General features: G+C 47.1%; 1 protein-coding gene and 1 non-coding gene across 2 annotated transcripts; one reads left to right on the forward strand and one right to left on the reverse strand.

The window, feature by feature from the left end:
• Positions 1-7,151: 7,151 nt before the first annotated feature.
• Positions 7,152-12,671, forward strand: LOC124676214 (probable leucine-rich repeat receptor-like protein kinase At1g35710). The gene is made up of 3 exons (XM_047212288.1): positions 7,152-7,774; positions 9,221-11,923; positions 12,062-12,671. Exons 1-3 carry the CDS (start codon positions 7,246-7,248, stop codon positions 12,418-12,420), a joined length of 3,591 nt encoding a protein of 1,196 aa, XP_047068244.1. The 5' UTR covers positions 7,152-7,245; the 3' UTR covers positions 12,421-12,671.
• A 7,863-nt stretch (positions 12,672-20,534) lies between these two features.
• On the reverse strand, positions 20,535-20,670 carry LOC124679930. Its single transcript, XR_006995347.1, has one exon. It is a non-coding gene; the product is annotated as a small nucleolar RNA Z247 (small nucleolar RNA).
• Positions 20,671-24,452: the final 3,782 nt, after the last annotated feature.

The raw sequence follows: 24,452 nt of genomic DNA on the forward strand, positions 1-24,452 counted from the left end.
CATGTCGTCGGGGTCGGCGGAGAAATTTACCTCGGACGGGTCGGCGGAGTCGGATTCGTCGAAGGTGGGCACGTCGTCGGGGCTGTTGATCTTTTCCCCGCCGCCTTCCTCTCCCGCCTCTCGCGGTTCTTCCGATTCTTCTTCCCGGCGCCGCCGCTCCGCGCCTCTCGTCTCGTGCGCACGCTTCTTGCTCGCCGGTGCACCCACCGTCCTCCGGCCCCAAGCGGAGCTCGGATCCGGGGCAGCTCCGCCCGCCGATGAAGCGGCCAACCGGGTTTCCTCAACCGCCGCCTCCTTGCCCTTCCCCTCCTTCCCCTTCCCCCTCTCCATGGACGAGCGCGAACGAGCACGAGAGCGAGCTCGCTGTTCTTGACCTAGGGTTTTTTGCCCGATTTGGGGATTGCTTTTGCTTTGGATAGATGTGGTGAAGAGGACGGGGGAGAAAGACATTTATATGTCGGCGGTTCCGTCGTGGCCGCGCGTGGACACGTAGGCGTATAATACATAGAGGTATGGGTCATACGGGCTTGTACGTGGGCTGATACGAACCCAGCCAAACCCGAAGTCCACAGGAAATGACGATCATGCCCCCAGACCCGAATCGGTATGACCGAATCCTAACCGTCCACGTCTTTTCGCGGTTTGGCGAGTTTGTGGTGGGTGCGTACGGAAGCAAAAACGTGGTAAAATTAGTTTTATTTTATTTTTTAAGAGATCATCCATTAGCTAAGTGAAGATAACCTTCTTTTTTTCATTCTCTTTGTTAATTAAGCCAAAATCTAACGCGAAAATCCTAGAAAAAGTCTGAAATCACCACTAACCACTCCAGCTGCACTTTTTATTAATATGATGGTCCAGGCGGCGATGCTCGCACCGTCAAACCGCTGAGAACCTAGGGATTGCAACAACCTTACTCTATTTAGGTAATTAGATCCATCGATTAATTTGACCTATTGGAACTCTTCCACACCTAACCCTCTTGCACCCACCGGGCGACTCCTCTAGTTCTGCTCTTCCTTTTCCTCGACCTCCCCTCCTACCATAACCGCCTAGGGAGTCGCCTAGCAAAGCCCGTGCGGCGCGGAGACGGCGGATTTCCTCGATCGTAATTTGGGGCGTGACAACGGCATTTAGACAGCCCTCCCACCGGTGCTTGGTGTGGGTAGCGGCGGCCGGAAGCGTGGCGTTTCGGTGGCTGCAAGCGGTTTGAGGCACCGACATCGTGCAGTCAGGGCCAATCTAGACCCAGATGGGCTCGGATGGGCCACGACCTGTAGATTGCTTCTTCATCTTGTCGTCTTCATCGACGACACGTGCGATACTGGGCTATGCCCTCATCCTGAAGAAGACATGGACTATGTTCCCACGCATGGTGGTGGTGGTCTCCTTCTCCACCGAAGGTGGTCGGCCGGTGATGCATGTAAAATGCATACATGAACTTTGTAGTTTATTGTGTCAAAATCATTATTATTATGCAACTTTATTATATTTATTGGTACTAACCTATAGTTGCAAACATGCACTAGTTCTTGTTTATACTTCCCCTCGGGGTCTGATCTTCCCGCGGTTTGATGACATATTTGATATGTTTCACCTTAATCCGTTGCACTATACTTTTGTTTGCCTATTTTCGCTTAGTATCGAGATGCAGATGATTAAAGACAAGACCTAGGACATCACGATAGTGGATCCCTTCTACATGTGTGGCAACCACTTGGGCAACACTGTGGACCGGCAAGTTGCGACTAAGTACCTCCAAGGCATCATGGTAGCGAAAAAATAGGAAGGATTACATCCTGATGCCTTACTTTTCCGAGTAAGTCATCCCCTCACCCCTCACCGTCGTAACATATGATTTCTTAGATTTTGAGCTTTTTTTCCAACATTCCGTTCAAACTAGTTTCCGCATAGAAAAACACTGCACACTCATTTCTTTCTACCTGAAATATTTGGTAGCCACGTATTTCGACTTGGATAGACTTGGATAGTAAGTGGAAGAAAGACTATGAGAATAGTAAACATTTCAAGACTATAAAAATTGTCAGATTTTGCATGTAATATAATACAAATTAATTTGCATTGAGAATTTACACCATTGTAGCACCTCTATAATTTTGATTTAGTTTTTTTGAAACTTTAAATACAAATTTTGAGTGTTTGAAAATAAAGAGTTACCTCCAACACGTCACAATTGTGAACATATACTATTCACAATATAACAAAGTTTAGTTCTCTTTTTTATGCATGTTACACTGATTGTATTTTCTCTTATAAATTTGCACGAGTAAGTATCATTTTGACATGCACGAAAAATTTCAATTTTTTCTAAAACATTTGATTACCATTTTTCAAAATTTTCCTAATACTCCTCTATTATACTTGCTTTGAGCGGAAGCAGAGACGCACGAAGCCTAGACTCTAAGGGCATCTCCAGCGGCGCGACGCATTTCAGACACCCAAAATGTCCGCGGACGTCCGTTTGCGTCGCCTGGCGGACACGGAAATGGTCGCACGTCCGTTTGCGTCTGGGGCCGGCTCCAGCGGGGCGATGCATTTTCGGCGCAGGCCAGATTTCAAAAAAGAGAAACTAGCATCAACTTTGCACGAAATTACAGCCGCAAATTGAGGTATGCAATATGTTCATCACACTTTGCACAAAGTAGGACGCAAAGTGGATCAAAAGGGGTACAACAAGGCCTGAACAGCAATAAAAAAAAGGTCCAAAAGGAAGCCAAGGTGCTGGGCGCATGGCGATCAGGCGTCTCGCGCGCGGATTTCGGCGCGCCTCTTCATGAAGCATGCCCTGGTGTCGTCGTCGACGCCGCTCAAGTCGGCAAGCATGATCCTTGTGTCTTCTGCACGGGTCTTGGCCTCGGCGTCCATCCTCCCCGCCTCGGCGTCACGCAATTTGGCCTTGGCGTCTGCCTTTTTGGCCTCGACGTCCATCCTTTGGACCTCAATGACCTCCTTCGCGAGGTTGTGGTAGATGGCAGCTGCGGACTCTTTTTCCAGACACCTCTTCTCGTCCCTAGCAGCCAAGGCGGCAATGTTCCCGGCCTTATCTTCTCCATGCTCTGGGTGAACGCAATGGCCTGCACCTCCCGGGCTAGATCTGCCTTGGTAGCCTTATGGCCTCGGTGAAAGGACACGGATGTCGCCTAGAGGGGGGGGGTGAATAGGCGATTTAAACTTTTACGAGATGGGCTTAACAAATGCGGAATAAAACTAGCGTTTACTTTGTCAAGCCCAAAGCCTATATACTATGGTTCACCTATGTGCACCAACAACTTATGCTTAGCAATACAAGCAATTATGTGATAGCAAGATATATAACTTCAAGCACGATGGCTATCACAAGGTAAAGTGCATAAGTAAAGAGCTCGGGTATAGAGATAACCGAGGCACGCGGGAGACGAAGATTTATCCCGAAGTTCACACTCTTGCGAGTGCTAATCACCGTTGGAGAGGTGCGGTGGCTTAGTGCTCCCGAACGCCACAAGAGGCTCACCTTGAGGTGTGGTTGCTCGATGCACACCAACGCCACAAAGGCCTCACCCCAAGATGCGGTACTCACACCACACACCGAACGCCACGAAGGCGCCTCACCTTATTCTCCGGTGACCCTCGCCACAAAGGCCTAGGTCACGGTTCCACTAAGGGATTTCCTTCGAGGCGGAAACGGGCCTTACACAAAGATTGGGGCACACATCCACAACTTAATTGGAGGCTCCCAACAAACCGCCACAAAGGGCTAGAATCCGTCTAGGGTTCCAAGAACCCAAGAGTAAAAATCTTCTTGCTTTCACCACCACGAATCACCGTGGAGAACTCAAACCTATGCACCAAATGCAATGGCAAGAACACCACAAAGATGCTCAAGTCCTTCTATCTCAAATTCCAACAAAGCTACAAAAGCTATTGGGGAATAAGAGAGGAAGAACAAAGAGGAGAACACAAAATTCTCCAAGATCTAGATCCCAAAGATTCACTCACAAAGAGATGATATGGTTTGGTCAAAGTGTGGATCTGGATCTCCACTCTCTCTTCCCTCAAAAGGGGGCAAGAATCATGGAGGGATAGAGAGATAGGGCAAGCTTCTGAAGATCAACAATGGAGGAGAGAGAGAGAGTGGAAGAAGCAACAGCCCAAGGAGGAAGAAGGGGGGTATTTATACCCCCAAGAAAATCTAGCCGTTGGGGCAAATTTGGGGGCGGATAATCCGGCCTAAGTGAGGGGCGGATAATCCGCCCCCCCCCCCGGAAAATCCGGGTCTTGGAAAAATCCGGGAAAATGTCCAGCCCTTGATCCAGGGGATTACTGAGCCGCACGTCGAAAAGTCCTTAGCCGATTTTCAGGGGCCGGATATTTTGCAAATATCCGGCCCGGATTATCCGGCCTAGCAAACTTGTAAAATCAATATCTGAAGTTTGGTAGCTCCGAATAGAGTGAACCTAATTTTGTTGGAAAGAGGACGAATAGAGTGAAAATATGGAAACTAGTGAGGGTGATTTTCTATTATTTTTAGAGGTGCAACACCTCAACATGAGAAACCGAGAAAACCACCAAACTCGAAAACACAACAAGTGATCTATGCAAAATCCGTTTTCGATGAACTAGAGCTTGTCATGAGAATAAGCACAAGTTCTAAAACATCACATGGATAAGATCCAAATAACAACCAAGAGAGATGATGCAAGGATGCAAAGGTTTGAGCTCTTCGAAGGATACGATCGAGTTACTCAATCGAGAGCCCTCTTGATAGTACGGCAACTAAACTGTAAACCGGTCTCCAACTACACCATGAGATCGGTGAGAAAGAAACCCTATCAAGAGCAAACCTTAACCTTGCGCATTCCACTTGAGCTTGATGATGACGGTCTTGACCGCAACAAGATGGAACGCCTTTCTTGATTGTGCTTGCTTGATGAAGTCATGCGAAATGCTCCCCCATACTCCACTATGGGAGAGCTTCTTCTTTGGCGCGTCTTCACATATCCATGATCACCATATGGATGACAAGCTTCAAGCATATGATCTCTTCGAGTTGGCTCATCTTGAACTTGCACTTCATTTCTTCATTCTTCATCATGTTGATGTCTTGAAGTAACTTGAGGGCTCACTTCATCTTTATCTTCATCTTCAAGACATACTTGACACTTGATATCCTTCATCAATTTCTTCTTATTGCAACCTTGAAGCCAACATATGGTTCAAGCATTGCTATGGACAACTCCTACAAATATAACTCAATGCAAACATTAGTCCATAGGGATTGTCATTAATTACCAAAACCACACATGGGGGCTCCATGCACTTTCACTCGGGGACGAGGTGGAAGGGCTGGACGGCCTTGATCGTCGTCTTCGCCGTCGAGGTTGATCGCTGTCCCATTCCTCATAGCTTCGTTGTAGGACGCAAAGCTTTTCATCCACTTGTTGGCGTCCTTGAGCACGTCCCAGCAATGGACCATATGGAATCCCTTCTTATGCATCGCCCTGAACTTCTCCAAGGCGCGGGATACCTGCAATCATAGCCGCCAATGATGTACATAGAATGATGCAAATAGTGTAGAATGATGACGGTTGTATCGTGTTTACCAGTGAAACGACGCCAGTGCCGCTTACGGGGTGGTTCCTAGCATGTTCGACCTTGGCCCAATAGACTTTGCCCTTTTGCTGCGCGCCATTAATACAATCATGGCTCGTTGCCAGCCACGCTTCGCACAAACACTTATCCTCGTCGTCGATGAAGCCTTGTGTCCTGCGGCTCTCCCCTTCTTCTTGGTAGCAATGTCCGTGGGGACATGCTGTGTTGGCGCGTCGTCGAAGTCGTCGACGGACACGGGTGGTGGTTGCGTCTGCTGGGTGGCGAACAGCCGTGCGGTCCATGGCGGTGGTTCCGCCGGAGTTGCACCCTCCATTGTGGCTATGGTAGTGGCTACGGGGGAGTGTGGGGCGGCGGCGGGTGCGAGGGTTTGCTCCGCATCCATGGCGGTGGCTGCGGCGGCGAGGACGTCCATCGCTTCTGGACTGCTCGCACCGGTCTAGTTTGATATTTCGCGCGGGGAATGGCCAGTGGCGGGAATAATATCGGCCTCCCTGTCACTAATGCGCGGGTCCTACGTCTTTTTCGGTGGACACTCGGCGCGACCGCGGAGCGTCCACGGAGACACAAACCTGGCGCATATTTGGGCCAGGTTTGCGTCTCCGCGAACGGATCGGTCACTTTGCGTCGCCCCGCTGGAGCAGGATCCAAACGTATTTTCGGTCACGGCGGACGAAAACGATCGCTCAGCGTCCATTTGTATTGCGGGCCGCTGGAGATGCCGTAAGCCCGCGAGCAGCCAGATAGGCCCAGTCTCCAGTCTCCAGTCCAACCATATCACTCTCTCGGCATGGCCGTGTACTTTTCAGAGGGGTTCAGATGGAGAGAGGCCCGCCTGTAGTATTAATTTAGTGAATTTTCGGTCGTAGTCTGACAGTGAATTCCCCCGGCCCCGGGTTACTATCGATGCTGACAGACTGGAGCCATTTACATGTCAAAAGCTCTCATATGATTTCCAAAGCAACGAGTTCGTTGTGATGAGGCCGTGATTTCCAGAATCTGTTTTAAGTGTACGCAGTCCTAAAATATTCCGCTGATGGCTTCAGGAAATAGATGAATTATTGGCGACCCTTGTGTTCTGAATTGCTAGCTAGATAGAACACGTACGTACGTCCCATTGTGTTTATGAGCTCCCGAAAGCGCAATACCTGCTGTCCATTTCCAGCCTAGCTCCGATCCACCTGCACCACTTGCCAATGCACAGTGTACTTGTCCGCAACCTAGCCCGATCGATGCTGACAAACTTCAAAGCGTGGAGCAGTACGTTTTTCTGGTCCAAAATTCTCGTAGTACATATGCTTTCCAAAGTGTATTTTTTGTGGTCACGTTTTGTTGCTCGACACATTATTATTTGATGCATGTATGGACGTTGCGAGAGCCCTAGTCCGTCACAGCGTAAATTAATTTGCTGATGGCTCTAGGTAGCGCATAATGAACAAGTTCATCTTCTTCGACGATTCGGTGCTAGCTAGTCGTCGTCAAGTCATGGAGCGGGCCAAAAGACTAGTCTCTGCCTCCCCTCTGGTGAGAGATACATTGATCAAAGTGAAACCATGTAGGTACTATACATACCAAGGTAACACCACAAAATTTCACAGGCAAAACCAAGAGCCAACAAACTCCGCCATAGCTACTTCTGCCATGCAAGTAGGCATGGAGAACTCCCCTCTACTAAAGCTCATCTCACTTGTTCTACTAGCCTGGTTTCCAACGACCATGGCAGTACTGCCAACCCTCGAGGAACAAGCAGGAGCCCTCCTTGGCTGGAAAGCCACACTCCACAGACCACCAGCCGAGCTCCGATCATGGGGAACGGGAAACACTACTACACGGCCGTGCAGCTGGCATGGCATCAGCTGCAGCAAGCATCAAGAAGGCCACCAACAGGTCATCACGGAGATCTCTTTGCGGGGGTTGGGGTTGAGAGGGGAGCTCGACGCCCTCAACTTCACAGCTTTGTCAACCCTGACGAGCATCCAGCTCGCGCACAATCAGATAAGGGGCTCCTTTCCACCTGCTCTAGCATCATCCTTGACAAGCCTGCGACACCTCATGCTCCAGGAGAATGAGCTCTCTGGCAAAATACCATGGCAAATAAAACACCTAGAGAGTCTTGTAACGCTGGTCCTGTCCAACAATTACTTGTATGGTCCCATCCCCAGCGAACTAGGCTACTTTTTTCGATAAAGGGAATATATTAATATCAAAACGATACCAATTACACCCAGCCTCTGCAACAACGCACCACCCTAATGGCACTACGGATGCACACAGCCAAAAAAAAAGAAAAGAAACTAAGAAACAAAAGTCCCGCTACAGTATCTCGGGCCTAACAACAGCAATACATCCACCGCCAAGACAACACCTGAAATACAGAATCTCCAAAAACGACGCCTCCAAGAAGGGAACAGTGCGCGAACACCATCATCGCCCGATCAACGATCTTAGGTTTTCACCCTGAAGATAATTCCCGCTCTCAAAACAATGCCTCCAAAAAGGTCATTGCCAGGCACAACCAGTTAAGGCCAGACCTTGGATTTTCACCCTGAAAGGTAGGACTCTGAACTTCACCTGTGTTGTCGCCCCACTTTCATACCGCTGCTGTGAAGCCCGGAACACCAAGCAAGTCCCTCAACAACGCGGAGACTTGAACCTCCCTTAGCTAGTCCTCCCTCCGGCCTTCATGAACTTCTCTTCTTCCGACTTTCATCATGGATTCATAGTCACTTGATGTCAACACAGAAAAAGAGCTTCGCGCCGCTCCCTCCGGAACCAATCGGTCGGAATAAAAGCATGGGTGCGCACGACCGAATACCACCGATCCAGCAAACTCCGGGCAAAAAGCACTCGTTACATTCGCCGGCGGAGCCTTCCGGAACTCAACACTCCGGCCAGATCACGAGTCCAGGCCTCCGGTAGGTCTTCCTCTTCACGCAAGAGAGACCCTAGGACCACCGCCTTTATACAGGTCGGACCCCCACGTCGGCGACCATCCCGGGCTGGCCACTCCAACCCTCCACCGGCGACTCCGTCGCCGGCTCCAAGCATCTCCATCTCGCCGCCGGAACGCGGTGATAGATCGATAGATCCACCACCACCAACCGCAGGCCAACCCTCTCCGGCGAAGAAGAGGGCCACCTCCACCGTCTTACCCAAGGCTGCTGCCCCGGGCGACCTCGTGTCGCGGGTGAAGCCCGAGATCGCCTCCACTCACCGGCGAGAGGCGGGGGGAATTGGCGCAGGCCATGAGCCTGGCCGCCGCCCACCACCAGTCCCTGTCGGAGTGCTGCGGAGAGCCGACGGGAGGAGGGAGGCCGCAGCGCTGGCCGCCGCCGCCCATCCCAACCGCGCCGGCCGAGGGAGAGCCGATGGGAGAAGGGGGCGCAGCGCAGGCCGCCGCCGCCCAACCCATCCGCGCGCCCGCCATGCGTCGAGGAAGGGGATCCGGCCGCCGTCCACCAGGCGTCGACGAGGAAGGGCCCCCGCCGCCGCCACGCCGCGAGGGTCTTTGCCCCGGCGGCGCTAAAGGCGGCGGCGGCGGCGTTTAGGGCTGGGGAGTTACGGGAGGCTGGGGCGTTTAGGGCTGGGGCGTTTAGGGCTGGGGTGTGCGAACTAGGCTACCTAAACAAGCTGGTTAGATTAGACCTATCCAGCAACAACCTCACGGGGGGTCGCATTCCAAGAAATTTAGGGAATCTTACTCAACTCACTATCTTGTACCTTGATGACAATCAGGCACTCGGACATATTCCTCGAGAACTAGGTTACCTGGCGAATTTACAGGAGTTAGATCTTAGGGACAACAAACTCATGGGTTCCATCCCTGATACGTTTGGGAGTTTGGTTAATATCACTACCTTGTACCTATGTGATAACCAACTTTCCGGGTATATTCCTCGAGAACTAGGTTACCTGGTGAATTTAGAAGATTTAGAACTTTGCCGTAACAAACTCATGGGTTCCTTCCCCAATATCTTTGGAAATTTGACAAAGCTCACTACCTTGTACCTTTTTAGTAATCAGTTATCTGGATATCTTCCTCCAGAACTAGGTTACCTAGTGAATTTACAAGACTTAAAACTCGGTAATAACAAACTCATTGGCTCCATCCCTGATACGTTTGGGAGTTTGGTTAATATCACTATCTTGTACCTATGGGATAACCAACTTTCTGGGCGTCTTCCTCGAGAACTAGGTTACCTGGTGAATTTAAAAGAATTGGGTCTCAGTGGTAACAAACTCATTGGTTCGATCCCCACAATATTTGGAAATTTGACAAAGCTCAGTAAGTTGTACCTTGATGAAAATAAATTCTCTGGGCGTATTCCTCCAAAACTAGGTTACTTAGTGAATTTACAAGAGTTGGATCTCGGCGATAACAAACTCATTGGTTCCATCCCCGGTACGTTTGGGAGTTTGGTTAATATCACTATCTTGTACCTATGGGATAACCAACTTTCTGGGCGTCTTCCTCGAGAACTAGGTTACCTGGTGAATTTAAAAGAATTGGGTCTCAGTTGTAACAAACTCATTGGTTCGATCCCCACAATATTTGGAAATTTGACAAAGCTCAGTAAGTTGTACCTTGATGAAAATAAATTCTCTGGACATATTCCTCAAGAAATTGGAACCTTAATGGATCTCCAATATCTGCAACTTGATGGGAACAATCTCTCTGGTCCTCTGCCACCCAAGTTGTGTGTTGGAGGATTTCTCCAAAGGTTAATTGCATTTGATAACAACCTTAATGGACCTCTGCCATCAAGTCTGCTAAATTGTAGAAGCTTAGTCAGAGTTCGTCTTGAAAGGAATCAACTAGAAGGGGATATCTCTGAATTGGGGATTCACCCAAATCTTGTGTATATGGATATGAGCTCAAACAAATTGTTTGGCCAATTGTCTTATCATTGGAGGGAATGTCGTAATCTTACCATGCTACACCTCTCGAACAACAATCTCGTAGGAAAAATACCTGCAAGTATAGGGGAACTATCTCAGCTAGAGATACTTAATCTTTCATCAAATAAGCTTGAAGGAGAGCTTCCAAGTGCAGTGGGCAATCTACAAAAATTGTCCCGATTAGGTGTCGCAAACAATTTTCTCCATGGAAGCATTCCACAAGAAATTGGAGCATTGTCCAACTTGGAGTTCCTTGATTTGTCATCAAATAACCTAAGTGGTTTGATACAAGGTTCATTCAATAACTGTTTGAAGCTTAACTTTTTGAAATTGAGTCACAATAACATTAAAGGAAACATACCTCTGGATCTAGGGGTGATGTTCAATTTACATGAGCTGTTGGACTTAAGTGATAATTCCTTTGGTGGGGAGATACCAAGTCAATTGAGTGGTCTGGTCATGCTAGATGCTTTGAATCTTTCGCACAATGAATTGAATGGATTAATTCCATCATCATTTCGGAGTATGGGAAGTTTGACATCCATTGATGTATCTTACAATGAATTGGAAGGACCAGTACCGGACAGTAGGTTCTTCCAGGGAGCTCCGGTCCAGTGGTTCATGCATAATAAGTTGCTATGTGGTGAAGTGAAAGGATTGCCTCCTTGTACTAGTGCAACTCATGAAGGAGGACAGAGGAATGCATACAAAATAATTGGTGTAGCAACGGTTCCTATTTTGTTATCTCTTGTTCTTCTCGCGGCTATAGTGATGTTCCGGCATGGAAGGAGGAAATCCAAACAAATTATTTCCAATAAAGAAACACAAGCAAATGTGTTCTCCATTTGGAGCTTTGATGGGGTAGATGTGTTCAAGCAAATCGTTGAAGCAACTAAAGACTTTAGTGAGATGCATTGCATAGGAACTGGGAGTTATGGATCTGTCTACAAAGCCACACTTAAAACAGGTGAGATATTTGCAGTGAAGAAGATACACATAATAGAAGAAGATTGTTTCGTGAATGAGTTGCTGTTCAATCGTGAGATTGAGGCATTGTTGCAGATTCGGCATCGAAACATCGTAAAATTATTCGGATATTGTTCCTCTAGCAGAGGGAGGTTTCTTATATATAAATACATCGAGAGAGGAAACTTGGTAGAAACACAGAGATCCAATGAAAGGGCAATAGATTTGGATTGGAAAAGGCGGATACAACTTGTGCTGGATGTGGTTCATGCTTTGGCATACATGCATCATGATTGTTCCTCACCAATAGTCCATCGGGATATAACAAGCAAAAACATTTTGCTTGATGTGGAATTTAGAGCTTACATCTCGGATTTTGGGACTGCTAAAATTCTCAATGTTAATGGCCGGAATATCACACAAATTGCTGGAACTAAAGGATACCTTGCACCAGGTAAATAAAAGTCAAATCATGTACTATTCTCTAGACTTAGATATGTCATATATGTGTGTTGCTTTTATATATGCAGAACATTATGATACTCGGAACTTTGTATTGCAATATTGATGAACTATTTGCTACTGATTGCAGAGCTAGCATATACACAAAATGTGACAGAGAAGTGTGATATATACAGCTTCGGAGTGCTTGCTCTGGAGCTATTTATGGGATCCCATCCAGGCGATCTGCTTTCATCCCTCCACTTGACAACCAACAAGAATGATGTGTGCATGAAGAATCTGCTTGACTCCAGGCTCGAGATACCTGATGCTGAAACCGCTAGAGAGATCTACGGCGTGCTCAGTGTTGCAGTTCAGTGCCTGGAGCCTAACCCATCACGCAGGCCAATGGCACGAAGTGCTAGTGATGAGCTATCTGCTGGGTTTAAGATATACGGAGACCAACATGTTGATTATCTAGACGCCGTCCTGACCATTCCGACCCAATAGTGCCGATGGCCATCGATGAGAAATTGGTAGTCCCGTGTATTTTCTTCGCTGCTGCCTACGGTTCGTGCTTACATGGACGAGGAATTGGTACTCCTATTTTTTTTATATAAGCATAAACTTCGGATTGTTTGGAACTAGTAAATAAAGTTGGATTAATAACGAATGTATTGTACTAGTAAACCTTTTTTTTGTACATGTGAAGGTGATTGTATTTTCTAAGTCAAAATGTTCCTGATGGTTCTTATATTTCCTGTCAATTGTTTGGCCATGTACATCTCTTAGTGGGTGTGGTGTCGTGTTTTATACTACCTCGCAATAATCCAGAAATTATGAGTTCACTCGAAACGAACGATTTTCCTGGGAGGCGAGCTTGCTTCATCGTTGACATGGTACTTGTCATCTTACCCACATTTAATTGTAAGATGAAATTTCAGAAACAAATATGAAAGATAATATGCTTTCTCTGAACAAGAAGTACCTGTGGCCTCTTGATATACATTGATTGTCTTTGTGGTTGCAGGATCATGGTTTCCAGACTCACAACTCTAGTCATAGAAGAACTTCTCTAATTAAATGATTATTATCTATTATTTAGGCTTGTTTTATAATACCTTTTACCACTCCACGTGAGGGGAGCGGTATGATTTGAGACAACGGTCAAGATTAAACGAACTAGATTAGGCCCGGCAGCCCAGCAAAACATAGGTAATAAAAAAGTAAACAAAAATATGAGTATTCAGCCCAGCCCAAACAATTGGATACTAGAGATTTCCAGGCCGAGGACGCGACCTCCAGCTGCCAGTAATGTCGCCGCCGCATCAAGGGACATCGCCACCATCCTTCATCGCGGTCGACCGCCACCGCCACCAGGCCGACCCCGTCCTTCATCGCCAGGTTTGCCTTGTATTGCTTCGCCAGCGAGCGCCGCCGCCACCAGGTCGACCCCGTACTGCAGCGCGGATGACCGGCGCCTCAACCATGTTGCCAGGTTGGCCCCGTCCTGCATAGGCCGCCACCAATCTCGCCAGGTACGTCGACTCCGGAGCATCCTGGGAGAAGGTATACTATTGCTGGTGTAGTCGCTGATGCGGGTTTAGTTCATGGCGAGTGGTAAGAAAGTTCTTGTTTCGCTAAATCATGGGTGCCGTGAACCTGATGCTTCACATTATTCAGACTATGTGTGCGTTGTTGCATAGCTCATAGCTGCTTCTAGCTTTGCAGCGAATTACCTTTCGAAAATAAGAATACAAGGAAACTGTTAGCCATATTCAATCAGCTAGATATTACTTTGAGTGAGTAATAAGAATTAAGTATTTAATATCAGTGGTTCTTGGCATCCTCGTTCTGAAAAAACAGTGCAGAGAGGAGGCCTATATATTGGTTCAGTGTTTGCCAAAAGTTCGTGTAAAATTCGTTTGCCCTCATATAAAAATTTAAAAAGAAATCGTTTGGTCATGTATGGTCGCCCTTATTTTATTGCTAGGATGATTGTACCTTCATCTAATGGAGATTGTCATAGGCCATAACACGATTGGTCTATTTCCTTCTAATTCTGTTGTAGTTGTTTTGTTCTCTTTTTCATAAGGCAATCTTAAATCTTTCTCATTTACCAAATTTGTATATACATGTCGTCGACTGATTTCAGTTTATTTAGTCATGAATTATGTCATGTGTTGTTCCACTCTGTTAATCATTATTTCTGACTGAAGTAATTTGAAAGTAATCATTGATAAATGCATCAACTCCTATGGTCTAAACTGCAATTACTTTTGTTAATTTAGTTTCTTCTTTCATGCTAATACTGATGCAGAGTGTGCTTACTAAATTAGTCTTTGCTGAAAGGGCAAGTCACAGTAATGTATGTCATTATATTTGTTATTGCAATAAGTTCTGATACATGCATAAACTTGTTCCGTGCATGAGCTGATTTGCATGCAGAATATGCAGTCTTCTCATATAATAATCCACACTGCTTTATAATTTGGACTATTAAAATTTTCAGTTGGATTACCATTTCGGATAACTTATTTTTGTTACGTAGTAGTCTGCTGCTCAGAGTACTACTTGATTTCTCATTCTAGTATAGAACCTGCAGTCCGTTCTTCTGAAATTGCAGATTTCCATCATAATATATAGTGATGAGCTTTACTTTTTTGTTCCTGGTTTCAGGTTTCAGGTTTGGATTTGTGGTGAAGTGCTTAGGCCTAGATCGAGCCCAGCCGCCATGTGCGGCCACGGGCAGCGGGACACTCACCACACAGCACCCTTCACCGCGTGCCCTCCGCATCGCCACCACGCGCCCTCCCTGTACCTGCACACCGCAGCACTGGCCATGGTCGTCGTGATGAGGCAGTGCGGGAGAGATAGACCCCGCCTCAGTTGGCGGCAGCGCGAGCTAAGCCATGTCTTCCGATAGAGGCGGAGGGTAGAGAGGAGGGAAGGAAGCCGCCTGGTGGGTGCCGCCTGACGGGAAGAAGATAATATTGCCTTGTAGTGAAGATGTTCCATATATGGATCCTGCTTGTAATTAGGGCTTTCTGAAGAAATGGAGATGGTTTGCTACTAATAATTAGGACTTCCAGAAATAGTACTAGAAAAAGAATACAAATGAGCAGTTACAAACGGCCATTGTAGAGAAGTTCAAATATGGTCAACCATCCAGGCAATTGAAGCAAATATCCTCATTACAGAACCTACAGTACTTTCCATGTGCTCTGGGTTTAGAGATGACTCTGAATATTGCCACTCCGTTTGTATCTTAACTTGTTGACGGCAATATAGCTGACCACTTACAAACGAGATACATACTAATGATTTCTCTTGTATTTACCACTTACATACGAGATACGTAGTAATGATTTTGGCATTGAGAACACAACTCATATTCAAATGAGAGCTCCACCATGTAAGTTTTTTCATGATTAAACCTTCTCTTTGTTGTTTCACACATCAGGAGTAAAGCTTCAGAAAAAAAATTGATCACGACTAAAGGTCACTACACACACGTGGCTTATTCCTCAATTCACCTCTACGGTACATAATATTATTCTACTATGTTATGGTAAAAATAAATTGATCTCGGTACAAGGGTTTTCGTACACCTTTACTGTTTACAACTAAGCTAACAAATCAATACCGCAACACGACAGACCAATGCTAATTTTAATCTCTCCTGGGCTATAAGGAGCTTATGCAACTCAGCCAACCTTGAGCTTTGAGGGCTTCACTGAGGAGATCTTGGCTTCTTCGGGCGTCCTGGCCTCAACATGTTGCTCCTGCAACACATCAGAGATGGCTTGTTGGAAGAAATACAAAATTCAGTGTTGTAAGGAGTAAGGTACACAAAAACAAATTCTACGGACAGGACATACAACCCTATAAAAAGGGTTTGATGATTTCGCTAACTGGTATCAGCATCTTACCGGGGGGAATTCCCTGGAAGCTGCTATAGCAAACTGCAAGCAAAAGAAAAGAACCACTGGATAGGAGGAGGCAATGAGATAAACTGAAGCTGATGAATGGAGGAACTGATGGTATAAATGGAGCAAATGCAGAGTATCCTGGTAGGGTAGATGCTTAATATGCGGAAAGAGAACATTTGTTTCATGATAAAGTCCACCAAGTGTATCAATAGTGCTTCATCCCAATCACATTAGGCAGCTAACCCAGCCCGTGTTGCTACTGTTAGAAGAAAACAGTTACACTTGTCTCACAGCAATGACTTAACCACGATCTGACAAGTGACAAGACAGTTAGCTCTGGCATGATCTAGGTGCTAAAAGCACGCTATTTTTCAACATCAAAAAATATGAATTCCAAATAAAAGTCAAACTTTGAACAATGAAATTTGAACTATCAGCAATGCATCAGGCAGGCAAGTATAATGCTATGATTGCAAATGAAGAAGAAAACCATCAGAGTTGCAGTTTATCCGGAAATCTTGGAGAAGAACTGGATAGACCTCCTCCCACTTTTCTCTGGAGCTGTAGAAGCTCTTTACAGCGTGCTGCATGTCAATTGTGACGGGAACGATACCCTCTCCCTGGGCTCGGTTGCGTGTTATATATGAGTATGGAACAGCCCCATACGTGGCATTACAGAGGGGTATAATACCGGTTAGAGTACTACTCTATACCGGTATTATACGGTGGTATTACATAGCCTAACATCCCCCCTTAATCTTAACCACGGGAGAGGTTAAGATTACGCTTAAATTCATTTAACTCCTTAACAGCTAAGGTTTTGGTAAAACCATCAGCAACCTGATCCTTGGTGGAAATGAACCTGATGTCGAGACGCTTGGCAGTCACACGTTCTCGAACAAAATGATAATCGATCTCAATGTGTTTGGTGCGAGCATGAAAGATGGGATTAGCAGACAGGTAAGTGGCGCCAAGATTGTCACACCACAAACAGGGACGTATAGCAAGAGACACACCCAATTCTCGAATAAGTGCCTCAACCCAAATCATTTCAGCTGTAGCATTTGCGACTGCTTTATATTCTGCTTCAGTGCTAGAGCGAGAGACTGTAGCTTGTTTACGAGCACTCCATGAAATCAGATTTGGACCAAAAAAGACTGCAAAACCACCAGTGGAGCGTCTATCATCAAGACATCCTGCCCAGTCAGCATCTAAAAAGGCACTGAGGAGCGTAGAAGTGGATGGCTGAAACGTAAGTCCAACATGCAAAGTACCTTGAACATAGCGTAATATGCGCTTAACTGCTGTCCAATGATCAGTAGTGGGAGCATGTAAAAACCGACGGACCTTATTAACGGAGAAGGATAAGTCGGGACGTGTAAGCGTCAAATACCGCGAGCACCAACAACACTGCGATAATTTTTGGTATCTTCAGGGCCAAGTGGAGAGCCATCATATAGACTGAGCTTGTCTGTAGTAGACAGAGGCGTGGGACAGGTAGAACACTGTGTCAGACCCACTTTGGCAATTAAATCAGTAGCATACTTTCCTTGAGATAATATAAGATCACCATGACGCCGGCTGACTTCAAGACCAAGAAAGTAGTGAAGCTCACCAAGGTCCTTAATGGCAAAATGAACAGTCAATTTTCGAAGAAGACATTGAGTAGCGAGTATCACTTGAACTCGGCAACAATGATATCATCAACATATATAAGGATGAACATGGTAAGGCCGGCTTTGTTAAATAGGAAAAGAGATGTGTCACCCTTGGATGGAAGAAACCCCAATTCTTGAAGTTTGGAACTTAACCGAGAATACCATGCACGAGGTGCTTGCTTGAGTCCATAGAGGGATTTAGTAAGTTTGCAAACGTGATGCGGAAAGCGAGGATCTTCAAAACCAGGTGGTTGTTTCATATAAACCTCTTCCTCCGAACACCATGTAAGAACGCGTTCTTGACATCCAGCTGCCGAAGACTCATACCTTTGGATACGAGACAAAGCAAGCACAAGACGAATAGTTGCAGCTTTAACAACAGGACTGAAGGTGTCTTCATAATCAATACCATACCGTTGTTTAAATCCCTTTGCGACTAGACAAGCCTTATATCGGTCAATAGTGCCATCAGCCCGCTTCTTAATGCGATAAACCCATTTGCGAGTCAATGAGATTCTTGTTTGGAGTGGAGGGAACTAAGTGCCAAGTGTTGTTTTCCATAAGTGCATCATATTCTTCTTTCATGGCATTCTTCCAAGTTTGATTAGAAAGAGCTTCAGAAAAATTGCGAGGTTCACCTGTAGATGTAAGAAGGCCATACCGTACAGTGCCATCAGTATATACTTTGGGTGTTTTTATACCTCGCTGTCCACGAGTCCGAAGCGGAGAAAGCGGAGTGGAGGCAGCACCGGCAGTAGAGGAAACTGCAGGCACAGAAGATCCCACCGGGTCACCGTGTGCCGATGTAGAGGATCCAGGGACATCATCATTACCAGATGAGGAAGATTCGGTCGGGGCCTGCGCGGAGCTGGCAGCGCATGCAGGGGAGCCTGGCGGGCTGTCGGCCACTGAGGAGACGCCAGGCGACGTGGCCGGCGCAGTGTGGCCGGGGGCAGCGCGGGACGGAGGCGTCCGATCCAAGGACGATGTGGAGAATGAGTGCTCAGGAGTTTGCAGCGAATCGTCCTCAGAGTTCGTGCTGGCATTTTCTGCATGAGAATCTTGCATAAAATCATGGTGTGGTGCATCATGTGCAATATTTGGAGCATCATTTTGGACACCGATTTGAGCAGCAGCTTCAGTAACTTGTGGAACATTAGTAACAGGAACAAGAGGTGCAAATGGCAATGTATCATTAGTATGCTCCCCCTCATGATTGGTCGGTGTAGGTGTGTTAGGAGGTAGAAGCAAGATTTCAGCTTGTAGTCTAGCACCAGCATTAGGCCGAAGAGAGGCAAATGGAAAAAGATGTTCATCAAAGATGACATCTCGGGATATGTAAACGCGTCCAGTGGAGGTATCAAGACATTTTACTCCTTTATGCATAGGACTATACCCTAAGAAAACACACTTCTTGGAACGGAAAGCCAGCTTATGTTTGTTGTAAGGACGGAGATTGGGCCAACATGCACAACCAAAAGTGCGTAAGGACTCATAATTAGGAGTAACATTGAGCAACTTTTCAGCAGGAGAAGCAAGATTGAGCACTTTGGTGGGTAAAAGGTTGATAAGGAAGGTGGCAGTTAAAAATGCTTCATCCCAAAATTTCAATGGCATGGATGCATGAGCAAGGAGAGATAGCCCAACCTCAACAATATGACGATGTTTGCGCTCAGCAGAACCATTTTGTTGATGAGCATGTGGACATGAGACATGATGAGTGATCCCTATTTTCTGAAAGAAACCATGGAGTTTTTCATATTCACCACCCCAATCAGTTTGCATAGTGATTATTTTAGTACCAAATTTGCGTTCAACGAGTTGTTGGAAATTGAGGAAGACTTGGTACACATCACTGCGTTTCTTAAGCAAATAAATCCAAGTAAACTTGCTATAATCATCAATAAAGCTTACATAATACTGGCGTTTGCCAACAGAGACTGGAGCAGGACCCCATACATCAGAGAACACTTGTTCCAAAGGAACAGTGGATACACTAGTGGAAGTGGGGTAGGGAAGTTGGTGACTCTTCCCTTGTTGGCAAGGATCACACACATAAGGATTTATTTCTGGCGAATACTCGAGTTTATTTCTTCTAAGAACTTGTTGAACTATAAAAGATGACGGATGTCCTAGACGACGATGCCATGTTGAAGAAGACGGCTTGTTGGTGAGGAAGGCATGCTTGGAAGACCCAGCGGCAATGGGCACAAGAGGGTATAAGCCGCCATGACATGGACCTTTAAACAGGATTTGCTTGGTGGCCTGATCCTTGATCAAAAAGAAAAATGGGTGAAATTCAACAAAGGCATCATTATCGAGAGCAATTTTGTGTGTAGAGAGCAAATTTTTAGAAGCACTAGGAACATGAAGAATGTTTTTAAGATGCAAGGAACTATGAGGGGTATGCAATACTGAATGACCAACATGCTCAATTTTCATACCTGCACCACTAGCATTGTTGACTTGATCACGGCCTTGATAGTTGTCTCGAGTGTGAAGCTTGTTGAGCTGCCCGAGTTATATGATCAGTAGCGCCGCTGTCCATATACCAGTTGGTATCAACCCCATAGGCACCCTTCTCACGAGAGCGAGAGTCATCTTCATCATCACCGTCACGGTCAGAATAGCGCCACCAGCACTGATTAGCGGTGGTGGCCATGTTTCTTGCAAATCTGACACTCGGTGTCAACATAGGGGGTGGGGGTCCGACCACGACCACGGCCACCCTTGGGAGCACCACGATCATCCCGGCGGTACCTCCCTCCATCATCACGGCGCTGCTCACGACGACCTTCACGGCGCCCATCATCACGGTAATACCGCCCACCATCATCACGGCGCTGCGTGTCACGGCCGTCACGGCGATAGCCATCATCGCGGCGATAGTCCTGCCGCCCGTCCCGATCACGACGAGGCTGATCACGGTAGTCCCGGTGACCATGAGGTGCAGGACCACGACGAGCTGCGGCATTGGCAGAAGTCTCAAAGGCAGTGGGTATGGTGCTGTTCTCCTTCAACATAATCTGACGCTGATCAAAAGCCTGGAGCTGGGAACACATGTCATTGAGAGTAGTAGTGGGAACCGCATTGATAGACGAAACAAGAGAAGTATAGTCGCCATCAAGGCCAGCTAAGATATATCCTTTGAGCTCATCATCATCAACCTTCTTACCAATAGCAGCAAGCTCGGAGGCAAATCCTTTCATCAAGGTAATGAACCGAGACGCTGTTTTGTCAAGTTTCTTTGTATTGGCCGGTGAACTACGCAGCATATTCACACGGTAACGAGACCGTGATTGAAACGAGATCTTCAATAGTTTTCCATACCTCATGTGCATGCTCAAGGCCAAGAACTTGAGCGAGGATGTCCGGGTTGAGGGACTTCATGAGGAAGCTGAGCACGATCCGGTCACGGGCAAGCCAAGCACCATAGAGTGGATTGGGGATTGTGATAGGTTTGTTGTCCTTGTCTTCAGCTTCAATGGTCTGGGGCGGGGCGGGATCGGAACCATCCAGGAGCCCCATCACTTGTGCGCCACGGAGAGCCGGGAGCACTTGAGCCTTCCAAAAGAGGTGGTTGTCGCGGGAGAGTTTCTCTCGCGGAGGCGATCCAAGCGCGGATGCAAGGGATGCCATGGTGGACATGGTGGAGGACGAAGCCATCTGAGCGCGGCGACGGATCGGAGAGATCGCCGCGAGAGGGTTTTGTTGATGTCGAGGGCGGCGGCGGATCGGATCGATCGGCGGCAGCAGGGTTTTCTTGATGTCAACGGCGGCGGCGGATCAGATTGACCGGCGGCAGCAGATTTGTAGGGTTTGTCTTGGAAAAAATTTCTGGTGACGGCGGCGAGGAGCACCGCGGCCTGGGTTTTGTCGTGGTTGTTGTTGGGTCGTTGTTTGTTTGAGCACGGCGATCGCCGGCGGTGTTTAGGGTTTTGGTTTTTCGGAGCTGGGTGTCGTAGAGGAAGATCGCTCTGATACCATGTCAATTGTGACGGGAACGATACCCTCTCCCTGGGCTCGGTTGCGTGTTATATATGAGTATGGAACAGCCCCATACGTGGCATTATAGAGGGGTATAATACCGGTTAGAGTACTACTCTATACCGGTATTATACGGTGGTATTACATAGCCTAACACTGCACACTCAGCATGGTAAGCAACAGCTAGTTCTTTGATCAATGCCTTCCTTACCAGGCGGCTGGTAGAGCCCAGGCACACCTTATCGGCACCCGCACGAGTGCAGCTGACCGACTGGGCTTCGACTCCCTCCACTCGCATGCAACTGCAGCTCACAATCGACCACGAGCATGACGCAGAGGAGAACAGGGAAGGACCGATGACAAAGACGTGGAGAAGGCGACACACCGGTGAGCACCGAAACAAGCGTCGGCAACGCCTCCCAATGACTCCTTCCATTTCACCTCCAAGCACCATTTCGTCGGCCTCCTCCCACCTCATGCACTACCCCGGGACAGCATGGGCAGCGCGCCGCGATGACAGCCAAGCACCGCTCGCGGAACCGTGTGGTGGGCTAATTGGCAACGCCGGGGGTATGCGGGTGTATTCGTTTGAATACTCAAGATTCCGAGGAACTTTTTTATACATGTAGTCATATGGCCTAGTCCCATACAGGACACAACCACTAACCAACCCACAGGCCACAGCCTCACGCCGTCTGCTCGCACGGTCACACCGTCTCAAAGAGTCGGTCGACCAGAGTACCAAAGGCACTCACACATACATCGGCAGGCGACGCGGCAGCGATCGGCGGCGGAACATGCTATTGGTGCGGCGACCGGCAGGCGGGCGGTTGCGACGGCAATGGCCAAGTACTCTTCAGCTCTTAAACACCAACCCCTTTTAGCCACATTGGCATATCAATCTAGCAGATTAGCAATAGAAGATTATAAATTTCTTTGTTTATCATAGTAGACAACTAGACTATCAAAGTAAAGAAGTTATATACCTACAATCAGTGCCTATCATTGTGCAAATACGAACATCGGTAGAAACCGCAGCAGGTACATTTCGGTAATTTTGCGACAAAATCGTGACTCTGTATCAAATGTTTGGATGTGTGTACTATGTATCACTGCATCTTGTGTACACGATAGTAAACAAAATGAATCAATAGGTACCACAAATCCATGACCAAAACGGGAGCTAGTTTTCAGGTTCCAGGTTTTGAATTGAATGAATGTTTCATACACTGCATTGAGAACAAATACAATGAATACCTAGCATCTATCCTGGCGCCGCCACTGGGTGGGCTTGGCCTCCTTGGCGAGCGACGACGACGGCACCTTCGATCTTGGACCCATGCCGATTGATGTCTACGGGTGCTTCTATTCTTGTAGACAGTGTTGGGCCTCCAAGAGCAGAGGTTTGTAGAACAGCAGCAAGTTTCCCTTAAGTGGATCACCCAAGGTTTATCGAACTCAGGGAGGAAGAGGTCAAAGATATCCCTCTCAAGCAACTCTGCAGTCACGATACAAGAAGTCTCTTGTGTCCCCAACACCCCTAATACACTTGTCAGATGTATAGGTGCACTAGTTCGGCGAAGAGATAGTGAAATACAAGTAATATGGATGTATATGAGTGATAATAGCAATCTGAATAAAATATGGCAGCGAGTAAACATGCAACGAACGATAAGTAAACGGAGTTTCGATGCTTAGAAACAAGGCCTAGGGATCATACTTTCACTAGTGGACACTCTCAACTTTGATCACATAATAAAACCACTCTACACTCTCTTGTTGGATGATGAACACCACTAATTGCGTAGGGCTGCAAGAGCACCTCAATGCCGGAGTTAACAAGCTCCACAACATTCGATGTTCATATTTACATAACCTTAGAGTGCATGATAGATCATTGCAATTACACCAAGTACTAACATAGCATGCACACTGTCACCATCACACTATGAAGGAGGAATAGATCACATCAATACTATCATAGCAATAATTAACTTAATCTACAAGAGATTACAATCATAACCTACGCCAAGTACTACATGATGCACACACGGTCACCTTTACACCATGGAGGAGGAATAGACTACTTTACTAACATCACCAGAGTAACACATAGATGAATAGTGATACAAAGCTCATATGAATCTCAATCATGTAAGGCAGCTCATGAGATTATTGTATTGAAGTACATAGGAGAGAGATTAACCACATAGCTACCGGTACAACCCTTAGCCTAGATGGAGAACTACTCCCTCCTCATGGGAGATAGCAGCGTTGATGAAGATGGCGGTGGTGTCGATGGAGGAGCCTTCCGGGGGCACTTCCCCGTCCCGGTGGCGTGCCGGAACAGAGACTCCTGTCCCCCAGATCTTGGCTTCGCGATGGCGACGGCTCTGAAAGGTTTCTCGTACCGTGACTTTTCTGTATCGAAGATTTAGGTCAGGGACCTTTAAATAGGCGAAGAGGCGGAGTCGGAGGGGCTGCGGGGCAGCCACACAGTAGGGGGGCGCGCCCCCCTTGGGCCGCGCCGCCCTGTTGTCTGGTGGCCCTGTGGCTCTCCTCTGGTCCCTCCCGGGTGTTCTGGAAGCTTCGTGGAATTCTAAGATGCTAGGCGTTGATTTCGTCCGATTCCGAGAATATTTCCTTTCTAGGATTTCTGAAACCAAAAACAGCAGAAAACAGCAACTGGCACTTCGGCATCTCGTTAGTAGGTTAGTTCCGGAAAATGCATCAAAACGATATAAAGTGTGAACAAAACATGTAGGTATTGTCATGAAACAAGCATGAAACATAAGAAATTATAGATACGTTTGAGACGTATCACCAATGCCAAGGGCCAAGGCCGCCGCCACGGCGCCACTGGGACAGTATTAGGGAATGTAATGGCGGAAGTGGTAGGTCTACATCAGACCGTCATGCCGAACGAAGGGGGCAAGGGGGCGGTCGCCGGAGTTGGGGAAGGGCA

The sequence above is a fragment of the Lolium rigidum genome, chromosome 7 (genome assembly GCF_022539505.1).
Source record: "Lolium rigidum isolate FL_2022 chromosome 7, APGP_CSIRO_Lrig_0.1, whole genome shotgun sequence".
Lineage (NCBI taxonomy): Eukaryota > Viridiplantae > Streptophyta > Magnoliopsida > Poales > Poaceae > Lolium > Lolium rigidum.